Source organism: Macadamia integrifolia, chromosome 2 (genome assembly GCF_013358625.1).
Source record: "Macadamia integrifolia cultivar HAES 741 chromosome 2, SCU_Mint_v3, whole genome shotgun sequence".
Classification (NCBI taxonomy): domain Eukaryota; kingdom Viridiplantae; phylum Streptophyta; class Magnoliopsida; order Proteales; family Proteaceae; genus Macadamia; species Macadamia integrifolia.
Genome location: NC_056558.1, coordinates 23,147,968 through 23,170,175, shown reverse-complemented (window position 1 = coordinate 23,170,175; position 22,208 = coordinate 23,147,968). Strand labels below are relative to the sequence as shown.

At 37.4% G+C, this 22,208-nt stretch overlaps 1 protein-coding gene and 1 pseudogene across 2 annotated transcripts; one reads left to right on the top strand and one right to left on the bottom strand.

Annotated features, from left to right (window-relative positions):
- Positions 1–1,282: 1,282 nt before the first annotated feature.
- LOC122069321 (B3 domain-containing protein Os11g0197600-like) lies at positions 1,283–18,625 on the top strand. Of its 2 annotated transcripts, none has more exons than XM_042633312.1 (5): positions 1,283–1,515; positions 5,443–5,774; positions 9,493–10,597; positions 10,695–10,852; positions 17,629–18,625. In XM_042633312.1, the coding sequence occupies exons 2-5, from the start codon at positions 5,691–5,693 to the stop codon at positions 17,899–17,901; spliced, it is 1,620 nt and encodes a 539-aa protein (XP_042489246.1). In that variant the 5' UTR covers positions 1,283–1,515; positions 5,443–5,690; the 3' UTR covers positions 17,902–18,625. The 2 variants fall into 2 exon arrangements, with proteins under 2 accessions (XP_042489246.1, XP_042489249.1); XM_042633315.1 differs by lacking the exon at positions 1,283–1,515 and adding an exon at positions 4,286–4,418.
- A 2,242-nt stretch (positions 18,626–20,867) lies between these two features.
- LOC122064571 lies at positions 20,868–21,501 on the bottom strand (annotated as a pseudogene).
- Between the last annotated feature and the right edge of the window lie 707 nt (positions 21,502–22,208).

The window sequence follows — 22,208 nt, the reverse complement described above, 5'->3', positions numbered from 1 at the left end:
TTTTTATTTTTTATTTTTTATTTTTTGAGATGAGATCCAACACTTTGTGCTTGTGAATCCACCTAGTAAGGAAAGAATGTTCTTGTTATCCAATTTTCTCAAGTAGTTAGCCTCTGGCACAGTAAAGAGAAGAATTGTAAATCTATTATTATTATGGAAAAAGGCTGGGCATGCTAGCGATATACCTAAATATATGTTTGTGTCCATCTCTCATCCTTCTCCCCATGAAAATCTTCCCGATGCCCCTCTCATCCCCATCCTCCTATTGGTTGGGCCGCTAGTTCTAGGAGAGTCAACAACATTCGATTTGTATATCTATTATTAATTATGGGGAAAAGGCTGCGTATGCTAGCGGAATACCCAAATCTGTGTCTATCTTTCTTCTTCTTCCCTTGGAAAAGTCCTCTATGTCCCTCCCTTCCCGATCCTTCAATTGGTTGAGCCACAAGATCCACAAAAGCTGACGGCATACCTAACCTCCTCCCTATTATTATAGTGAAAAGTTTTACGTGGATTTGATTCTATATATTTTCCCTTTTCACATTAGATGTGTTTTCAAAGTTAAAAGTTTGTTAAAAAAAATTTTAAGTTGGTGTATTATTTTGTTTTTAGTTTCATTTGTTTATTGTTTATTTATGTTAGTGATTTTGCACGTCTTTGATTGTGAATTTTCATTAATTTGCATATAAATGAGAAAATACTTTCTTTTTTCATCAAGATTCAAAATGGATATGTCATAAGGCTAAATATATTGTTTCAATGTTCCAATTTATTTTTAGACTTCCTGAGAGAAGCTAAGCTATGTTGATTCATTAAAAAAAAAAAAAAAAGAGTCCATGATCTTTTTTTTTTTTTTTGTTGCTAAAAGGAAAAAATTATTCGTCAAGTTATGTTTGGATATTAAGAAAAGAGAAGAAAAAAAAATCATGAATATATATCTTTTTCAAAGTCAACTTTTTTTGAAATTCTTTTTCGAAAACATCCAAACATAACCTAAAGTCAAGGGTTAGAATCTTTTCTTCTGGGTTAGAGGGGTTTTTTTTTTTAAATTAGACAGTTTAAGGGGTTAGGTTTTTTTTTTATTAATTATTATTTTAATACAGCCGAAGGGTTAGAGATGCCACAAAATTTATTACAAGCGCACAACGGCTACAAATACAGTTACTTCACCGTTATTATTTTCTGGTGAAACAGTTACTTCACCGTTTCCTGTTGAGTAAAAACGCAGCAGTGAACGGTAAACAGTAAAACCTTAAATCTTTATGGAAGAGCAGCACAAAGTTATTGGCGGGCTATATGTACAGTGTTGAACTAGGGTTCTCAATATTTCACCAAAAAAAAAAAAAAACTAGGGTTCTCAACATTGTCCATCAAGATCCAAGAAGATTTGAAAGACTTTGAGCTCAGGCCTGTTCAAGAACGACTTGATTCCCTCCTAATTGAACAGTAGCAACCTCTTCACTTGCTTCAGAGTTACATTCGTTGGTTGTAGATTGAAGATGACCCATTGAAATGGTACCGATTTGAGCTCTCTCTCTTTCTCTTTCTCTTTCTGCCCTCTTTCCCGTTTGCTTCTTCTTTCTCATCATCTTTCTTAGTGTTTCATGTTGGATTCCTCTTCCCTTTCTTTGTTTTTTATTCTCTTTAATTGTATTACATTTGTTGTTTGTTCAGCTTTGTGGAAGCATTTGTGTTTAATTTTTTATATTTCAAGAAGAAGGATTTAAGTCTACCTTTCCCCCCCCCCCCCCTTTTTTTTTTCTTAATAGCATTGTTGTTGTGGATGGGGTTTTGCCTTTTTAAACAGTTACTTGAGCTTGCCAACTCTAAGATACTGATTGTTATGTTTGATGTGGGGATGAAGACTGCACGTTATTATACTCTGGATTTCTATAGTCAATGAGTTATTTCAACTTTCCGTGAGATTCATATCATAGGTTGTCAGTATATGGTTATGAAACTGGGGTTACAGTAACGGATTGGTTAGGTTGTTAAGGGTGGTTGCTCCTCTCTAATTTTTGTTCAGATTCCTATCTTAGTTGATGTTTCCTCATTTTTTCAGAGTAAAAACATCAGAAAAAAACCTAGCCTATGGTTGATAATTATAATAATACATAATTTTTCCTTTTATTTTTAGGAATTAGTTTTCTAGACGAGAAGTCGTTTTGTCTATGTGTCATGTCTTTGTGTCTGTGTTTATAGCAGTAGAAGGAGAATTATATTGCTTTGACTTTGACCATATGAGGTTGGCCTTTCAAAAAAAAAAAAAGGTTGGCCTTTTTATATCAGAGGAAAAAGAATGCTCTGCCTGATTTTCACTTAGTTCCGGCAACAAAAACCATAAATTCTAGATTAAAAGTGGTTTTGATTTAAGAGTTTTCTTTCACATTACTATGCCTGGTGAAGCATAATGCTTCACTATGTGCCACATGGCAGTATATGCTCAGTCCATGTGATAGAGGATTAGGTAAGCATCTAATTGGTATAATTTCAGCTTAAAATTAGTCGAGAAGTAGCTAAAATTACAAGAGGTGCCATTTTGTATTTTTATTCATCTCTATTTTGCCACTTTTCTTGTTTGCTTTGGATTGAATGTTGAACTTTCCTTGGGCTTCTCTAAACGTTCAGTCCAACCAGAGTCCAAGTTATGTGCATGCAAGATACCTAGAAAGAAAAAGGCATGATGTAATGACAACGGGTAAGCTTTTATTAGGATTAAAAAAAAAAAAAAAACTTAACAATTCATTACTACTCAAATGCTTGAGATTTCTCTTTCTGGGGTGATTTTGATCCCCTGTGGAAACAGAAATATTCCACCAATTTTTGGCAGGTTTTACTCAAAATTTCCAGATTCCAATTCTCAGTGAAAGAAATATTTCGCCAATTTCAATAGTTCTAGCACTAAATTTCAAACACTGAAGTGGAGTGAGATGTAAAGTTCTGCCTACATGACCTTAATTGTCTTATGGCTGTAAAATCAGCAGATGAGGTAAATGTTTAAGGTTTTGTTCTTGAACCACAATAAAAAATTTGGACTTTAAAGTTACTTTCTGAATCATAAGAGAATCTGGTATGACTAATGATTGATAGCAGCCAAATCCATATGGTTTTTCCTTGTCTATAGCTTTGACACCTTAGATAAAATTGGATTGGGCCTCTAAGAACTAAGAACAAGTAGTTCTCTCATGGAAGCTGTTTTTACACTATTTCTAGATTAGAAGAAATGTTGAGGTCCACCAATTAATGTATTCCCATCCAAATGCAGCCAAGTGCTACCACCGTGGAAGTATTCTTGAGATAGACACTAAGATCCACTGGATACCCTGCTGAGGCCCAAGATTTCAGGTCCCAACCCTAACTTTGCTATGGCGCCACTGGGGGTTTCTATCAGCTAGATCCTAAGACTTGTTTCCTTTTTGATCTAGAGGCAAAACATTATGACGCAGTTGCCTTGGCTTGGCTGGACCGGAAGGACCTTCTTTGGAGGCCTAAGTTGAGACGGAACTGATCCAACTCAATTTTCTTGTCTAAAGTGTGAGATTAGGTAGATTATGTAGGATTTCTTTTGGCAATTTAATATTTGATATATTTCCTAGAATATTTAGTTCCTTATTTTAGTTGGGTTTCTATTTTGATGTAAGGGAGTTTTCTTTAAATTTGACAGTGTAACATGGTAGAGATTAGATCTGAATGAAATTTGAGTTTGGGAGCAGCCTTACCTGTGTGGGTGTTTGTGTTTGCTGGTTGAGTCAGTCAACAACTACTACCTCTTCTGTACTCTTTTCCCTTCTCAGGTAATTTCTTCTCCTTCCTCCTCCATTCTTCTTCTTCTTCTTCTTCTTCTTCTTCTTTATGGTTTTCTTTTCCCACGCTTGTTTCTGGGTGGTAGTTGCTGCCCTAATCAGATTGATCGATCTCCTTTACGTTTAATCTGCTTGGACTGAACCTTTGGCCGATCCCATGATTTCCGGTCCCAACCCTAACTTTGTTATGGAGCCACTGGGGGTTTCTATCAGATAAATCCCAAGATTTGTTTCCTTTTTATCTAGAAGCAAAACATTATGATGCAGTTGCCTTGGCTTGGCTGGACCAGAAGGACCCTCTTTGGAGGTCTAAGCTGAGACGGAACCGACCCAACTCAATTTTCTGTCTAAAGGGGGAGGTTAGGTAGATTATGTAGGATTTCTTTTGGTAATTTAGTAGTTGATATATTTCCTAGAATATTTAGTTTCTTATTTTAGTTGGGTTTCTATTTTGATGTAAGGGAGTTTTCTTTAAATTTGACAGTGTAATATGGTAGAGATTAGATCTGAATGAAATTTTGAGTTTGGGAGCAGCCTTACCTGTGTGGGTGTTTGTGTTTGCTGGTTGAGTCAGTCAACAACTACTACCTCTCCTATACTCTTTTCCCTTCTCAGGTAATTTCTTCTCCTTCCTCCTCCATTCTTCTTCTTCTTCTTCTTTATGGTTTTCTTTTCCCACGCTTGTTTCTGGGTGGTAGTTGCTGCCCCAATCAGATTGATTGATCTCCTTTACATTTAATCTGCTTGGACTGAAACTTTGGTTGATGATTTTCCTTCCATTGACGACCCAAACCTTAGGATCTGATCACCCAATTCCTTCCTTGCTGCTTAGGTTGATTTCAGCAACGAAGTCTGACCTCTACGCTATCGCCTGGGTAGATTTCAGACTTCAAATTTCTTCCTTCAGCTACTGTTTGGGCTGGTTATTTGCTTGCATTCAAGGGACTAGCAGTAAGGGTTCTCAGCTTGAATTCTCAGACCAAATCATGGTCTTATGAGTGAGTTCTTCCCATTGAAAATCTGTTTTTCCCCTTTTGTATTAACCATCTTAAGGTTGATAATGAGTTCTTTATCTTATTATGTTTAAGGGCTTGGTCATGAAATTACATATAATCCCATGATTATCAAGCTAGCTTCTATTCTATCCCACCCCTTTATGAACTACCAGATTTGCACTCCCTTGTTTAATTTAATCACTGATTTGTCCCTATTCCTATTTCTCAGTTTCAAAAAAGGTACTAAACGGTTCTAAATATTTACGAAATTGCCATTAGTCACTCAATTTGTGCTATTTGTCATGTGTGGGCCCATAGCAGTTCGATTTGAGGGCTTCAGAATCCTGGACCGCATCACATTAAGTGGACCAATTTATGCTTTGACCAAACAAAGAAACTAATTGATTCCTGACTTTCCAGAAAGATGAAAATCAGCTACCTGAGTGTATCAGCTAAATCCTCATCTCCCTTAGAGATGGGGAGGCAAAGCACTAATAGCCAGCAAAAGATGTTGCTATCTGAGAGATTACTGTGCATTTAATTGGCTTCCATCCTGCTTAAGTTTTTTAAACTTTTCTTAGCATAAGTAAAAAGTTTGTCTGCTAGGTAGCATAGTACATGACCCCCAGAAATAATTTTTGCAGAGATACCGTGGAGACAGGAAGTTAGAAGCCAAATTTTGCGAGGATTCAAATTTCATTGTCAAAAACCAGAAAGTCAAGAGCAGGATTTTGTTCCCAAGGAACTCATCTGAATTCGACAAACTGAGCCAATTTTTGTTGGGATACATACATTGTATTTGTGAGAAGCTACCCTGCCGAAGGACAGCCCAGAGGGTCTCATGAGAAAATAGTAGAGTATTGAGTTTGTTGTTGTTTGCAGGAAACAAATAATGGTGAGAAGATGCAGGAGCTGTTTGGAGAATCGGCCTCACTTCTTTAAGGTTTTCCTTCCTGGTTTCAGCTCAGAATGTCTGGTAATTACTTGGTCCTTCTAGATCTGATCTTTCCTTATTTCTGTTTTCATTAAACACTTAAACTTGGATTGCTATGGGCCCACTGCCCACAAGTAACAAAGAACTCAAATTGAATAAGTAGTGGCAATTTCGTAAATATACAGAATAGTTAAGGACCCTTTTGGGAAGCAAATAGGACTTGGGACTGAATTGTAAATACATTTAAAGGGCCAAACTGGTAGTTCAAATGGTCTGGGGTTAAGTAACTCAAATTGAATAAGTAGTGGCAATTTCGTAAATATACAGAATAGTTAAGGACCCTTTGGGAAGCAAATAGGACTTGGAACTGAATTGTAAATACATTTAAAGGACCAAACTGGTAGTTCAAATGGTATACAGAATAGTTAAGGACCCTTTTGGGAATCAAATAGGACTTGTGACTGAATTGTAAATACATTTAAAGGACCAAACTGGTAGTTCAAATTGTCTGGGCCTCTGGGGTTAAATTAGAACAAAAATTAGGAATGAGGGACCTTACTTTAATAAAAAGAAGAATCAGGTATTTAATCTGGTCTTGAAGTATTAGGTTTAAGCCTTACAACCCCAGCCTATGAATTTTGTGAGAAACATTCATGTTGCTTTAATTACCAGACATTTGAAAGCATCTGACTGATGTTCTGTTTAAGGATATCATTGGCATCATTTTTCCATCTTATTTGTTGAAGTGGTTGGAATGACAATACTAAAGGCAGCATTGATGTTATGTTGTTATTTCTTTCATGGTTCTTTGTGTTTTACATACTTGTAAATTCTTCTCTTCTTTCCCTTATTATTAATTAAAATTTCTTCTAGCCTTCCTATCAAGGAAAATGAAAAATTATGCCCCTTGGTTAATGAGGTTTAGTGTTGTCTCACATGTTTGCTGACTTGCGGAGGAACAATTAATAGTTTATCAAGAGTTATGCAAACAATATCCTAATAACCGATAAAGCACTCGATAAACTTAAGAGTAGTTGTTGATCACTAGCTATTACAGGTTCCTAGTTACCCATTGTGGAAGTAACTCAGGTCATCATGGCCACTTTTTGGTTCGACTAAACAACTCAGGAATGAGATACCATTGTAACAGTGTTTCTATAAAGTATAAACCCACAATTTCATGTGTATTTACCATGGTTCTAAATCTCAGGTTTCGACCTTGGCCGAAACCGAAATTTAGGTCAAAATTTCTAAAACCTGGTCAAAACGAGGTATATTTTTTCTAGGCTATTGCTAGAAATTTCCAAAATTTTTGAGATTTTGGCCGAAATGTTCAAAATTTCGGTCATACCTGGTTTCATCTCTGGTTGGGTTGAAACCACCGAAATGTGCAAAATTTCGAAAATTTAGAACAAAAGTATTTACCACCTTTACGGTGCTTTCCTAGGATTGTTAGTGGCAGCATTGATGTAGAACTAGGTTGACAAGTCTAGCCTAATCCAAATGCTGCAGGATACTCTCAAAGATCAACCAATATCCAAAGTAGAAAAGCAACACAAAGCAACTAAGGATTATAGAACTCTTAAGAATCTGTGAACAGAACTAACAGTAGATGATGGGGCCTTAACAGAGACTGTTAGATGCCTAATCTTAGTTGATAATATGGTCCAACACCCAAGAAAACCAAACAGAAATCAAGGCAGGTCTGTTGATTTCAAATCTGGGCAGAATAGGTCACTAGTAGACAAAATTAGGGAGAGTTCTAATATCTCTGAAACCCCTGGACAAAAAAGGCTTCCCTTTGGGTCGAGTTCCCCACTAGGTAGGCCCAACTTCAATCCAAATTTTAGCCAAAACTGATGGCTGGTTAAGTGTGGGCAAGTTCTGAAAATTGCTCACAGAGTCTGCAATTTTGAGCAGAGCTGAGAGGAAAAACTGAATTTAATAGCTCTAAGAAATTGAGCAGATCAGTAGCACTTTGTGTGGTTGAGAGAAGAAGAAGATAAGCTAAGGAAGAGGATCTCTCGGGCTTCACACCGCAGAGAGTCAGCTAGATCACACACCAACTTCATCAGCCTTGATCAAACACAAGACCCATTCTCAGGAGAGAAGACAAAGCAGCAGCCATTACTTTAGTTTGTCAAAATCGTGGGCTATGGGAGTCTCCTTGCTTTGTATTCATAGTGATAATGAGGGAGGGAATACAGCCTAGCATTTGGAAGGTTCCAAAATAGGAAACCCCACAATTGATTGCCTATTACATAAGTTTCTAAAAATTGAAAATTAAAACAAACTAAAAAAAGGAAACTAATGACTTGACTCAACTAATAACTTAACTTCTAAGAAATAATAGAGACTAACAAGTTAAATTGAACCAACTAAAAAGGAAAAAAAGGAAACGAATTAGTTAAATCCCGTGTGCAACCTTTATCTCACCAATTTAGACCCATAAAAGTGGCCCATTACACTCAAAACCACATGGATTGAAAGCCCAACACATATACAATCCAACCCTGCACTTATTCCTAATAAAACAAGCTTAGTTTAGTGAAGAATTTGCATCAAGCATGGAAAGGTAGCCACAGATGATCCACTTTCCATATGAGGGGACTTTGTTTTAGGGTTAAGAAATCAAATGCTATCTTAATATCTAGGGCCTTGAATCATGATAGTCAGAGTTCAGAAAGTTTCTTTGAGGAGACCTCACAGCCTAATTCTGAGACACCATGTACAGGTGGATACTTCTCCTGATCTGAGACTAACTAAACCAAATTAAAAAGAAGAGAAGAAAAGGTGAAGAGTTGGTTCTCGTTATAAACCGTAGTTGTTAAGGCGTTAAGGCGACCCAAGGCGGTGGATGGGTGCCTAAACGCTAAGGTGACAAGGTGCCCAAATGTTATATTTATTTCCCCTCTTTTCTAATATTATTTAGAATGTTACATATATCTTATATCATAAAAAATGAACATTAAGCCACATCAACTCATCAAAAATGAACATTAAGCCACATCAACTCATCAAAAATCGACACTAAACCACATCAAGTCATAAAATATAAACATCAAGTCACATCAAGTCGTCAAAAATCAACATTTAGAGAAATATTATTGTTCTCCAATAAATTTGACTGAGGGGTTGGTTTTTTATTCTTTTGGAATTTTATTTTGAAACTATATTTATTGGATTCAAATAGAGGTATTTGCTTATTTATGAATAATATCTTAAGTAAATAAAATAACAAATATTTTATCTTTTTTCCTATTTTGGGCATAAGTAAGTGCGAGACCAGATCCTTGCACTAAGGAGACACTGTCACACTAAGGCGATTGTCGCCTTGACCCCAAACAACCCACATGGATGCCAAGGTGGCGCCTTGACAACTATGTTACAAAATAGGAAAAAGGGCTCTAATGATTTGACGAAAAATCTAAAAAACTGTGAATTTGTGAGGTTCCTATTTCTTGTTTGCCAAGTGCTGCTTTTTTGTTCAAAGGACGAAATTTGATCCTCCAATTGGGCGATGAAGCACAAATAAAAAGAATTCAGTTGGTTTCCTTCGTGGTGTTGGCACAACATGAAGAATCTGGGCTCAGCTCATTTTTTTGTATGGCTTAGAGATGATCATTGGTTGGTCACTTGGCCTGACCATTATGATCCTAATATCAATCATGAACACAATGGTGGCATGGTTTATTTTTGTTATTTTTTTTTTTCCAGTTTGCATGGTTATGGTCATTGAAACTAAATCATTTCATTGCAGAAAATTCCAATAGCTTTCTTCAGACATCTAAAGGAAAGAGCCTCTAGTGTCGTCTCCTTAATGGGGCCAAGTGGGAAGACTTGGCAAGTAAGATTGGTTTGGAATATTGATCGCTGGTTTTTCCAAGATGGTTGGTCAGTGTTCGTGAGAGACCACTCAATACAAGTAGGTGATTTTATTGTCTTTAGATATGATGGCAAGTCACAGTTTAGTGCGAGAATATTTGATAGAAGTGCATGTGAGAAGCAGGCTGCATTTTCTGCTATATGTAGTCAAGATACTGGTTTTGTTAAAATAAAAAATGGAAAGAGTAGGGGGAGAGATGTGGTGGAAACATGTCTTGAAGGTGTGACAAGGAAAAAGAGACGGAACTATCCTCAAGTTTGTTTAGAGAGAACAACCCGGGAAAGGGCAGTGAAAATAGAAATGTTTTGTGAGAACAATTCTGAGAAAAAGGCTTTAGTTTCTGGAAAATGTGGTCAAGACACCAATTATGTAAGAGATGATGCAAAACATAAACAGAGCAAGACTGTGCCAAAAACTTTCCCATTATCGCCTTATGCAGTAAAGAAAAAGAAAAGGAACTTCTCACCTGCCATTCATTCAGAGAATGTAACCAATAAAACTGTAGTCATAGTGGAGGATTCTGATGAAAGTGCTGATGGCAGAAAAAATAAACAGAGCAAGACAGTGGCAAAACCTTTTTCCTTTTTGCCTTACGTCACAAAGAATAAGAGAAGGGACTCATCTGTTGTTCATTTGGAGAGTGAAACCAAGAAAGCAGTTGTAAAAGCCGAGGAATCTGATGAAAGTTGTGATGAGAGTGGTTCTAAGAGGCGTAATATATTTGCTTCTAAAAGACATGAAGAGTCTGACTTCCTTGGTGATAGAAAGAAACGGGGAAGACCACCGAAGAAGAAAGAAGCTAAGGGAATATATTCTTCGCCAAATAAATCCAGTGAAGTTATGCCAAGTTGGAGTGGTGGGGTGAACATGAAGCACTATAAAAGAAATGCAGAAAAATTACTGAAGGGATTCAGAGTTTCTGGCCGATGTTCACTTCATTTAAATTGTTCAGATATTGAGCCTTGCAAGACTGTACCAGGTGATTTCTTTTGCTTCATGCTCCTGTATTGTGTGTTCTTTTTTAGTTTGTACACTATTTATTCATTTTGCTTTACTTTGGAATGATAACCCTGCAGTTGAGTGTTCTTCTAAAGGATCTTTGATTTCACAAAGACAGAAAGTCACAATTGAGGAAGTACAAAAAACATTTGATTCAGCTCGTGCTTTTCAACCAAAGAATCCTTCTGCAGTAGTAGTCATGGCGCGTCGCCATGTTTATGTTGGGTTTTACCTTGTAAGTTGTCTATCTTCAAGTGTTCTTAACGTCAACCTATTTTATATTCCTCTTTGTGTACTCGGTTGGTAAATCTATTGATGATTTTTATTCTTTACGTTGGACCACTGGCTATCATGTTATTTTGAAAGAACAGAAATAGATAACAAAAATACTAGCACCAATTTATAAGATATTCTCTCTTACATCCTGATGCAGTTGCATAAGGCATTAATTCCATATGGAGGACTATATCCAAGCTTGGGAGGCCCATAAGTGTAATGGGTCGAAATTGACCTTTGGGTAGTTATAGTATAGGTTGGGCCTTTTACTTTCATGGGTTTTATTGTAATGGGCCTAATTTATAAGCCCATAAGTAGGGGTGAAGTTAGTACACGGGATTAGTGGTTAACTTAAGTGTTCAAGTTTGATTTGGTTATTGAAGAGTTAGTCTTATCATGAGTTTATTTACTTTATTGAGTGTGAGTGTAATTAGGAGCCATTGTCTGAGTCAATTTATAAATTTTATAAGGTATTTACATGTAATAATACAATAATACACCCTCCATCAATTAAAGTATATATATATATATATACTTTAAGTTTTGTGTGTGTGTGTGTATATATATTTTTTTAAGTTTTGATGCTATTGAGCAATGTATATGGGATTGGCATCCCAAACCCCTACTTCTTGAACCTTGCTCACAACTAACAACGAAACAACCTATTGACGTGCCCAAGAACTTATTAATTTCCTCAAGACTTCACAACTTTAGAGGACTAGATACAGTTAACTAATTAAATTCGTATGGGCCACTTATCCCTTATATGTGTGCTTTCAAAATAGGCCTATTACAATAGAAAAACATGAAAAATCCCCATCCATGACCCATATAACCTATTAGGCTCCTTATTTAATTCATTAGACTAAGATTTGAGCTTATTCCTGTGTGAATACTTGTGTTGTGACATCTCTTGGTCTACATCAAGAAGTGTGAATAGGACATAATTGTCACGGCATCTAGGCAAACCAAGGTGGTCGAGTGTGGTAAAAAATTAAGGTGCTACCTGGGCGACTAATGCGCCTATCCAAGAAAGGCCACTTGGACTCGTTGATAACTATGGAATAGGATTTGTTAATGTTCTGAAAAATTCATTGATGATGTCATCCCTTACTTTTTTTGGGGGGTGAATAAATAATTCATTACTAAGCAAAAAGGGAAAAACTTACAGCCCCTATGAAGGTGAGCGGGAGAGAAAAGCAAACCCAAACTCAGAGAGTAGGGTTATTCTTGATCGTGGAGCTGGGCAGCTCCTAAGAATTTACAATATGTCAGTTTCTAGGGGGATTACAAGTGGAAGAGACCCAAGAAATCTTGGCCCTAATATTGAAGGAGATGGAGCCCCAAATCTTATCAAGAGAGCGAGAATTGGAGGTCCATTAACTATGATTTCATTCCATCCAGATCTGATTTATTGTTGTGCAGAAGGCGAGCTTTCCCACATGATCATATATAGACTTTCTCTAAAATGTCATATCAATCCAAATCCATTCCCTATGGAGTGGAAGAATTCTTTTGTTAACTGGCCAGCATTTGGCAAGGATCCTTTTCCAGATAGAGATGGAAATAATGCATGCGAAGAAGAGGTACTCAACATTTTCTGGCTCATTGCCACAGAGGATGCACATAGGATCATCTGGAATGCCTCTCTGGATGAGGAAAGATTGCATAGACAAGGAGTTAGTGAATGTTCTCCAAGCCGTGAAGCTTTGGCAGGGGATGTGGTGTGAGAACCGTATGGGTCTGTGCCAAGGAGAGGCTGAGCCATGGTCCTAACAAACTCCCAAGCAACCTTGGCAGAGAAGAGCTTTGAAGAGGTAGGCATCCAGAGGGTAGAGTCATGTCTTTGCCACTGAGATGTCGGGATGACTAGCAAAGAGTTCCATATATCTGCAAGTTGGCTCAAAGATTAGGCCGAAGGGGAACAATTGCTAGAGGTTAAGATATCAACCACACGGGCAAACTTGGACAAGCCCAAGTTATAGATGCTTTTGGAACTTATAGTATAGTATAGGACTCCTTTGGGGTGCCGAGGGTCGAGGCAAAGATGAGTATTTGCCCCCATCACCGATTTGAGAGGAGATGGCTGAAGAGATAGAGAGGCGGGTAGCAATGATCTTTCGCCACACCCAAGAACCATCAGCTGAAACTTTCACTGTCCAAAAGGAATCAAACCTAAGAAGATTCGAGTACACCCATTCTACCCATATACTTTTCTTGTTTGAGGAAATCTTCCAAGCCAACTTTATGATACCAGCTAAATTAACATCCTTGATCCTTCTCAAACCCAAACCCTCTTCTGCTTTAGGAACGCAAACAACAGCCGAGCTGATAGGGCGAAGAAATTTGGAACACTCACTTCCTTTCCACAAGAAAGAGGCAAGGATGGACTCAAGCTTGGAGATGATGGATTCTTGCAACCCATAGATATCCGACCAGTAAATATAAGAAGCTTAAAGGACAAATTTGATGAGCTCTAACCGACCAACAAAGGATATAAGCTTTCCTTTCCAAAGATAAAGGCGCTTCCCAATGAGGTCAAGCATAGGAGTGTAGTGATGGGCAGAGAGTCTGGTCGGAATAAGCGGGAGCCCAAGATACTTCACCAGAAGGAGACCAATGTAGAAACTAGTTTGCTCAAACAGCGATGCTTTGGTAGAATCAGAGATCCCAGCTAGGAGGATGAGAGACTTTGCAGGATTGATACGGAGCCTAGACATAGTAGCAAATTGGTTCAAGCAGAGCATAATGGTCTGTAAAGAAGAAGGGTCAGCTCTAGTGAAGATCATCAGGTCATCTGCAAAAGCAAGGTGAGTAGTTTTACACTTAGGGATGGCAGAGATAAGATTTTGATCAATGGCCACTTACAAACTTCTGGAGAAGACTTCCATGGCCAGGCAGAAGATGTAGGGAGATAAAGGACATCCCTATCTGATCCCCATAGAAGAGGAGAAGTATCTAGTTGGGCTACTATTCACCAAGATCGAGAAACGAGAAGTAATGCAGTGATATATCCAATTAGTGAAAACTGGAGGGAATCCCATGTTGTTAAGGACCAAGACAATGTAATCCCATCTCAAAGAGTCAAAGGCCCTATGGATGTCAATCTTCATAAGGGCAGCAGAAGAATGAGATTTTCTATCAAAACCTTTAACAATTTCATGGCATAGAAGAATGTTATCCCTTATGCTTCTCCTAGGGATGTAGGCCGATTGGTTGTCGCTAACGAGAGAGTCAACCACTTGCTTGATTCTGTTTGCAAGGATTTTTGCTATGAATGTGTACAGGAGGTTGCATAAGGGGATTGGTCTAAATTCATTCATAGCGTAAGCTCCCTCTTTCTTAGGGATGAGGCAAAGGAAGGTGTGACTAATCCCTTTGATCTGGCTTAGGTTGAAGAAGATACTCTTGACTACCTTGATCATGTCTTCTTTGATGAGTTCCCAATAGGAGGAAAAAAAGATTCCATCCTAAAACCATCAGGACTGGGAGCTTTGCTTGCCTTGTGGGAGTGAATAGCAGCTATAATCTCATCCTCAGTGGTGGTAGCGATGAGCAGATTGGACATGTTGGCTGAAATGGACTTGTTCAAGAGATCATTAGGGATGGAGGGGGGGGCAGTAGGGGCAAGCGTAAACAGATTCTTGAAGTAGTCAACAGCAACACTCTTTATCTCATCCGCTTTATGAACCTGATTTCCATCTAGGGTAGTTAACTTGAGAATAGAGTGAGATTGTTTCTATCTTTTACAGATCTGTGGAAATAGGCAGTATTTGAATCACCAAGCTCCAACCAATTGATCCTGGATTTCTGTATTAGAAAATATCCCTTACTTTTCTCATAGATATTCAAGGATCGAATCACTTTCAAATTTATTGTAGAAATAATGAAATATTTAGTAAAACCTTTTTTTGTTTTAGTCTCCTCTTTCTCAACTAACAGTTCATCTGTTATGCTTTATTTGTCTGTTGTGCAAGATTGTCTAGTGCTACATATACTTTTAACAATTCTGTAGTATGTATATTCATTTTTTACCCCCCCGTGGGGGGGGGGGGGGGAAGGGGGAGATCACTAGAATGAACTGATGCTGGATGGCTTCCTTCATGCTTGTCCATGTATTCATAGAATCATAGGATTAAAATCACTTGTTGGCGTCTTTCCAAACTCTCTTTTTCTCCCGGACTTGATTAATCTAAGCTTTGATGATATAGTGATGCAGTTGCATTAGACGTTAATCAGGTGTGGATGCATGTGTTAGTTTAGAAGGTCCCCAAGGAGTAGTTGGCAGTCCAACAGCCTGAAATTAAGCTTTGGTGGTTATATTATAGGCTGGATCTTTCATTTTCTCGGGTTTCATTGTAATGAGCCTAATTTATTAGCCCATAAAGTGGGGGTAAATTTAGTACACGCGATTAGTAGTGAAGTGTTTGAGTAAAATTAGGATACTTAATAGCTACTGAGAGTTCTGATTTGAGTCCATTTAATTTGAAGTTAGTACATGAGACTAAGAGAGTGATTATGAGTACTTTTATAAGTCAGTTTAGGAATTTTAGAATGACTTTATGTATGTAATACACCCCTTATGAATTGGAGGTGATTTGCGTAAAGAATGAATTTTTTTTTTTTTTTTTTTAATTAAAAGAGTTTTGGTGCTGTTGAGCTTCGTATACAGGATTTGTATCCTATACTTGATTCCTTATCTTCTTCTCTATCGATTACAAGTTTAGTTTATGCAATTCTCTTCTCTCTTCGTATCGATTTCTAGTTATGATTCTTTTCTTGGCATAAAATTCCTATCTTTTTTCTGGTTTCTTGAATTCCTACTCCGACTAGGAATTTTCTGAAACTTCGCGTCTAATTTTTGGAGTTCAATTCTTCTTCCATACTTGGTAATTGGTTTCTGTTCTAACGTATCCTACGGTTTCAAAATCCTATCTTGTGGCAGATTTTTGGCTTTCCTTTTTCAATTTTGACTTCAGTAAGCTTGATTTTCAAGTTCGTTTTTCATTCTCTGATTTCATATTTCTGGTTATCACTAGAACCGTTATGTTGTGCTGAAACTGATTTCTAAATTGGAGTTTCTGAAATCTTCTTCGATCCTAAGATTTAATTCCTTCTTGAAGTAGGAATTTTCATATCCTAAGACTATGACCATTGGATAAAGCTTGGTTTCTGATATTATATTCTCCCATCCTAGTCAGAGCCTTTGACCTGAATTTTGCCTGAATTTGATCCCTTGATTCTTTGATATTAAAATTCCTTGGTAGTCTGGTTTTATTCCTTACGTTTGATCCCATCACAAGCTTACCTCCCACTGGATCTATATAGCTTCTCAAACAGGATGTCACACTCCTTTATCACTCTCTGTAAAAGGAAAAAATAACCCCAAGGAGTGTGACATCCTGTTTGAGAAGCTATATAATGGGCTTTCCTATAGTCTACCCCCTTGGGTTTCTCAAACAGGATGCCTAGCTTTTACATATCTTTTCTTACGACTTCTCCTATAGGCTATTTTTGGTTGTAAGAGAAATTAAAGGGAAGTGAAGTGAAATTTTCATACTTTAAAAAGAAATATTTTTAATCATTACCCCATATGACTTTAACATTAACTTCAAATCAATCCATATTTGGTTATAAAATTTCACTTTACTTTGCATCCAAATCCCTTTGCTCTTTTGGCTCCTTCTATCTGAATTTGATCACTCTTCCTTACTGGTGCATCCATGGGTCTCCGTTGGATATGACTATACCACCTCAAATGGCTCTCCAGGAGCTTGTCCTGGATTGGTGTGACCCCCATATCGGTTCTGATACAATCATTCCTTACTCTATCTCTCCTTGTCTTGCTGCACATCCCCCTCAACATCCTCATCTTTGCTACGCCCAGTTCGTCTACATTACTCGTCTTGACTGCCCAACATTCTACCCCATATGTAGCCATTTCTTGTCTCTATAGTTTCACTCAGCTATTAATTTATTGAAGGTTAGGTGTCTTTGCCATTTGGCCAACGAAGGAGTAGGCATTATTTATGACTTTGGCGTTCGTTGTGGCATACTGCGTGTAGTAATTCTTGAATCTATAACTGGTGTTGTGAATGATGGAAGCTTCCTGGTGGTACTGAGGCCATGAGAAGATGGCTATCACTAGGTCTGTTACAAAGTTTGTGTGGGTATTTGTGACCTGCAGTTTTTGAGTGGTCGTGGGATTAATGGGTTTAAATGTAACATATCCCATCGCCTGGTCTCAAACCCATGGATTTAGGGAGCAGAATCTCAGGCCTATCAGCTGGGTCAACTGAGATCACCTGGCACCTATCCAAGTTTAAGAAATACAGGGATGCAATATTACCCTGTTTACCCCTGTTTTTCCCTAACTTTGCCAATCTGGGCCAAAACTTGCTTGAGTTGACTGGGAATCGGATCTTGATCAGCAGTGCCCTATCCGATACCCAAATTCAAGCCATCCTTTGTCAGAATCTGGTTTAGAAATCTGATGATCTGGTCGTTTTGATCTGGCTGTCTATTGCCAGTCAGCATTCTCGAGACGATCTACGGTCCTGAAGAGTGATAGTGACCGAAAGGTACAGACTGCAATTGGACCACTCACTCCAAGAATCCATTAGAACACTTTGTTTCTTGTGATTTTGTTTCCTGCAATATCACTTGTTTATTGCAGTTCGATCACTACTACAGACACATGTATTTTTTCTGACCATTTCTTTTTTGTGCTTGTAGGCTTTACCAATTTCTTTTGTCAAAGTCTTCCTTCCCCAAGATAATCAGGAAATGATTTTGTGGGACTCAAATGATAAGGCATGGCCTGTGAAATATGTTTATGCTGATAAACCATGTATGAGAGGTGGTCTTAGTGGTGGTTGGGCCAAATTTGCAGTGGCTCATTATCTCGAACTGTATGATGTCTGTGTGTTTGAGCTTATTAAGGCAACAGAAATGCGAGTTCATATTTTCAGGGTGGTAGAAGAGGCCACTCCACCAATCAAGGGTTAAAATGACAAAGGCTGTCAAACATCTTGGTTTCTTATTTTGATGCAAGAAAATCAGTTAATAAGTGAATTGGGGCAAGAAACTGTCTCAGATTACTATCAGGAATTCCAATCTTAGGCAGTTCAGAAGAATTTATTTTCAGCAATGCGATGAAGTTGGCCAATATTCTTTTATTTTGTCATACTGGCATCAACTTTATAAAACTGAGATTGGAGGGACATTAGTGTATCTTCCAATTGGCCATATCATCATAAAGCTCCATTTTGATAATGTTCCATTGGAAACCCAGCTTCTTCAAGCATAGAGGTGCGTTTATATACAGCAATTCGCATGTGGTTACATTTTTTGGTGTTACTTGGTTTTATCTGAACCTTTGAGGCAGGGATCTGATTTTTCTCAATCAAATGTGGATAGTTATTTTCTGACTATCCCTGGAGGTTGTCTGACACACAGAAGATATAGCTCTGGCATTTTCAATATCTAGATGCTCCTTAAGGTTAATGTATGGTAATCTATGGCCAATCAAGCTTTGCTAAGTGTGGTGTGCTGGAGTATTTCTTTGTTCACTGTGCCCTTGAGATTTTTTCTCTTTTCTGTGGGACGATTTGATCCTTTGCTGTTGTTGTCGTTGTTGTTGTTGTAGTTGTTGTTGTTGTTGATGGTATGGTTATCTAGTGTTCCTTCTTTGAAGTTTTTATTTATTAAATAAATGAGTTAACAAATTTAAGATGAGGTTATTACAATGAAGACCATTGGTCATCCAAAATTAAATCAAGGTTGATTTTCCAACTTCAAGCATGGGCAGTAAAGAGTTCTTATATTATATCTGTACCAAATATATTGCAGCTACTCTTATCTCCAACCCCCCCCCCCCCAAAAAAAAAAAAAAAAGAAAAAAGATTTTCAGCCGCATGGAAGTATTTCTGCTCAGTTCCTATAGAATGTATACAGGAAGCTACAGAAATATGCTGCATAAGCCACCCACATCTGCTTTTAGTGCCAAAAGAACTGGGAGTTTATCCAAATGTTCCAAAAGATACAGGCATATGATGAAGTAAGAATAAGATGTGTCCGTGAAACTACCTTTGTAAAGTTGGTTCAACAATTGGGTCTCACCTTGGAATTAAATGAAAACTTTTTGAAGTGGATGGTGTCAAAAGGGGCCTGTTTGCAACATGTTTGTTGGTGTTTCTTATTTTTTATTTTTTTGAGTTCTCTACCATTATGATGCTGAGAACAATCTTCCCCCTATTTGATGTGATCACCTTTGTTCTTCTTCACTTAAAAGAGTAAATACAACCTTTGTTCTAGGGCTATTTCGAATACAAAATCTTTGTTTCTGTATTGATCATCAAAACCATCTAGAGCTTGAATGCTTGTGGGTGGCGGAGCAACACCTTTCTTTTATATGAAACGAAAGCTGTAATAGAGAAAAGGGAGAGGGTTCTATAAAAGGCAGCATGGTTTATGCACCAATGTACCAATGGGAGTACACATGAAAGTCTCAACAATGGTGGGATTTCAGCTTTTCATGTGGAGCAGGAAGTTATTTTGCCCGTATAGGGACCATGTTGTCTTTTACGGTTCTTTTTTTTTAAAGAAAATTTGGGAGAGGTGACTGGGAAAGAAAAAAACTTGAAAGTAGAAAAAAGGATGGGTAAAGACATTGAAACTGTGGGGGTTACGTTTGGTTGAGAGGGAAATTAAAATGATTTGGATGCAAAGTAAAGTGAAAATCAATAACCACATATGGAATGATTTGGAGCACATGGATAATGATTAAAATAATTTCTTTTTTAGGTTTGAAAATTTCACTTCATTTTTCTTTAATTTCCTTTGCAATCATACAAAGTAAGGAAGAGATGGTTTACCAATGAATATGATGCAACGAACCCTGTAGTGCAATGTTATGGTACATGTGAAAACAAACCTTAGAACCCCCAAACGAGAGGAGAGAGGGGAGCCTTCTTTTCAAGAATTTCTACCCTTTTACTTCCCATAATACTATATGAACTAAATATTCTTTTCTATCACAAATAATGTGGGATTGATTTTTTTTTTTTTTTCATTCCTTGTACTTAAGAGCGGGGAGGGGGGAATGAGGAGGTCATGGGTTCAAACCTTTTGTGAGATATATAACAAAAAAACTTTTGGAAAGCGTTTGGTATTTTGAAACTTATTTGTAATAAATACAACAATTTCTCTACAAATTACAAAATGTTGATTAAACAAAAAAGAGTAATTGAGCACATTAGAATGATAGCATGCCTTGCTATAGATTTCTTTTGGATTTAAATCTACATTAATTTTTTTTATTATTATTTTAATGAAAAGAACAGTTATATTATATTAGTTGACAAAGGGATACAATAGGGAAAAGCATAACCATATGAGTCCACAACAAGGAAAGTGGTTAAAGAAAAAAAGGGAGGGTTGACAAGAATAAGCTATGGTATAGAGTATTGATGAACTAATTTACCATTCACATCCTACCATCCGACCCTACTAGTGTCCTTTTAGATAATATGGTCATTCCGGTATGGTCTTGTCCCAATTCTAAATCATGAATGTTTAAAAAAGTTCCCACTTAAAATTCTTATTGTTTACCCAAAAAGAAATATATATTTTTTTGAAAGTAACTTCACTTTCTAGATCTACTTAGGTTAACCCATTGTGTGCACCACATTTATGAGTTATGACTTATTATCAACGTCGCACACCCTTTATCAAAATTGTGTACCACCATCACTCAAAATTGCTTTTGCAGAAGAAAAAATTATCCTCCGAAGTCTAATGATACTAGCACTATTTGATAACGTTTATGTTGTTTCCGTGTCTAGAAATAGCAGAAACGATTTTTCCTATTTCTTTGTCTAGAAACGAAATTTTTGGTGTTTGATAAACCTTTTTTTGCACACATACTTTCTTCATTTTCTTTCCAATTCCACCTTTCCTCCTCTGTTTAAGAACTACATTATCAAGCTATTAACGATTGCGTAATTCGTGTCGAGATGAGTTGTTTCATACACCAGCAACTTTTCATGATGTTGTTCAATTGCAATTGTCACAAGGTTATCAAGCTTGAAAGAATAGAACTTGAATAGCTCACCGCATCATCATCATCTTCATCGATTCTCCAATCTTCCTAATTGCTTTTACAACCATCAAATTGGGATCGTCTTCCTAGAGAGACTTATGTCCACAGGGTCGACAATCCTCATCGACAATTACACTAACAAGGTAGAACCATATGGGCCTCTTCGTGCCGTTGCTTAATTTCCCTCCCAAAGATGGGGTTTTGCTCAAACAAGACCTTGAGAATGAGGATGTAGACGAGCACGTTGATGCCTGCGCTAACTTTGATTTTCTCTCATTGCCATTGCCATTGCCTCCAACTGAAGAAGAGGAAGAGATCTTTGCTTTCTTTGGATTACCTATAGTGAATAGAGAATTGAGAAAACTAGAGAGCAGACATCTAGGCGAGATGGGCTGCTTCACCTACTTTAGATCATCGTAACTCTTTAAGATGATAGGAGTTGGGGATGGAGAGACAATGAGATGCTGTCTTGCAAGAAGCTTGCAAGCTTGGAGGAGGAGGAGCATGCGAGACAATGGAGTAGGAACTTGCAAGACGATGAGGGGATAAGCTTTTGTGAGTAGCTTTCCTGAAAAAGCTAGGAGTCGAGTTTTTTTATTGGCTATCTCCCATTTTTCCCCCCTTTCAATTGTTTTAGAAACGGAAAAACAAGTTTGACTTGTTTTGTCAAATCCTTTTCTCGAAACATAAATACCCATAAATTTTAATTTATATTTCAAGAAATGGGTGAAACAAAACAGGTTTGTCAAACCCGATCAAGTCCTCGTACGAGAACCTTGTCTTGGGTTCTTGTACGTCCCTTTTGCCGACACATGTAATCCACTAAATTTTACTACTAGGATTACCTACAATGCTATTATCACTCTCTCTCTCTTCTGACTTAAATGCCTTTGATCTCTCTTCTCTTCTTAAATGCCATATAATTGATTTCAACAATATTTATACTAAAACCACAAGTCTAAAATACCCTTTTGACAACTCTATAGGTGGAGAAATCTCGTTTTCTTTTAATGGCAGTGATCCATTCATTATAGGCTTCATAAAAATGGAAGAAGGATATTAAAAAGGTATATTGGATTTGTACTAAAACCCTATAAAGATTTGTGAACCCTAGGATGGTGGGTGAACCGTCCTTTATGGATGATGAAAAATGTTAATGCAAATTGAGAGAGAAAGAGAGAGAGAGAGAGAGAGAGAGAGAGAGAGGGTCTTT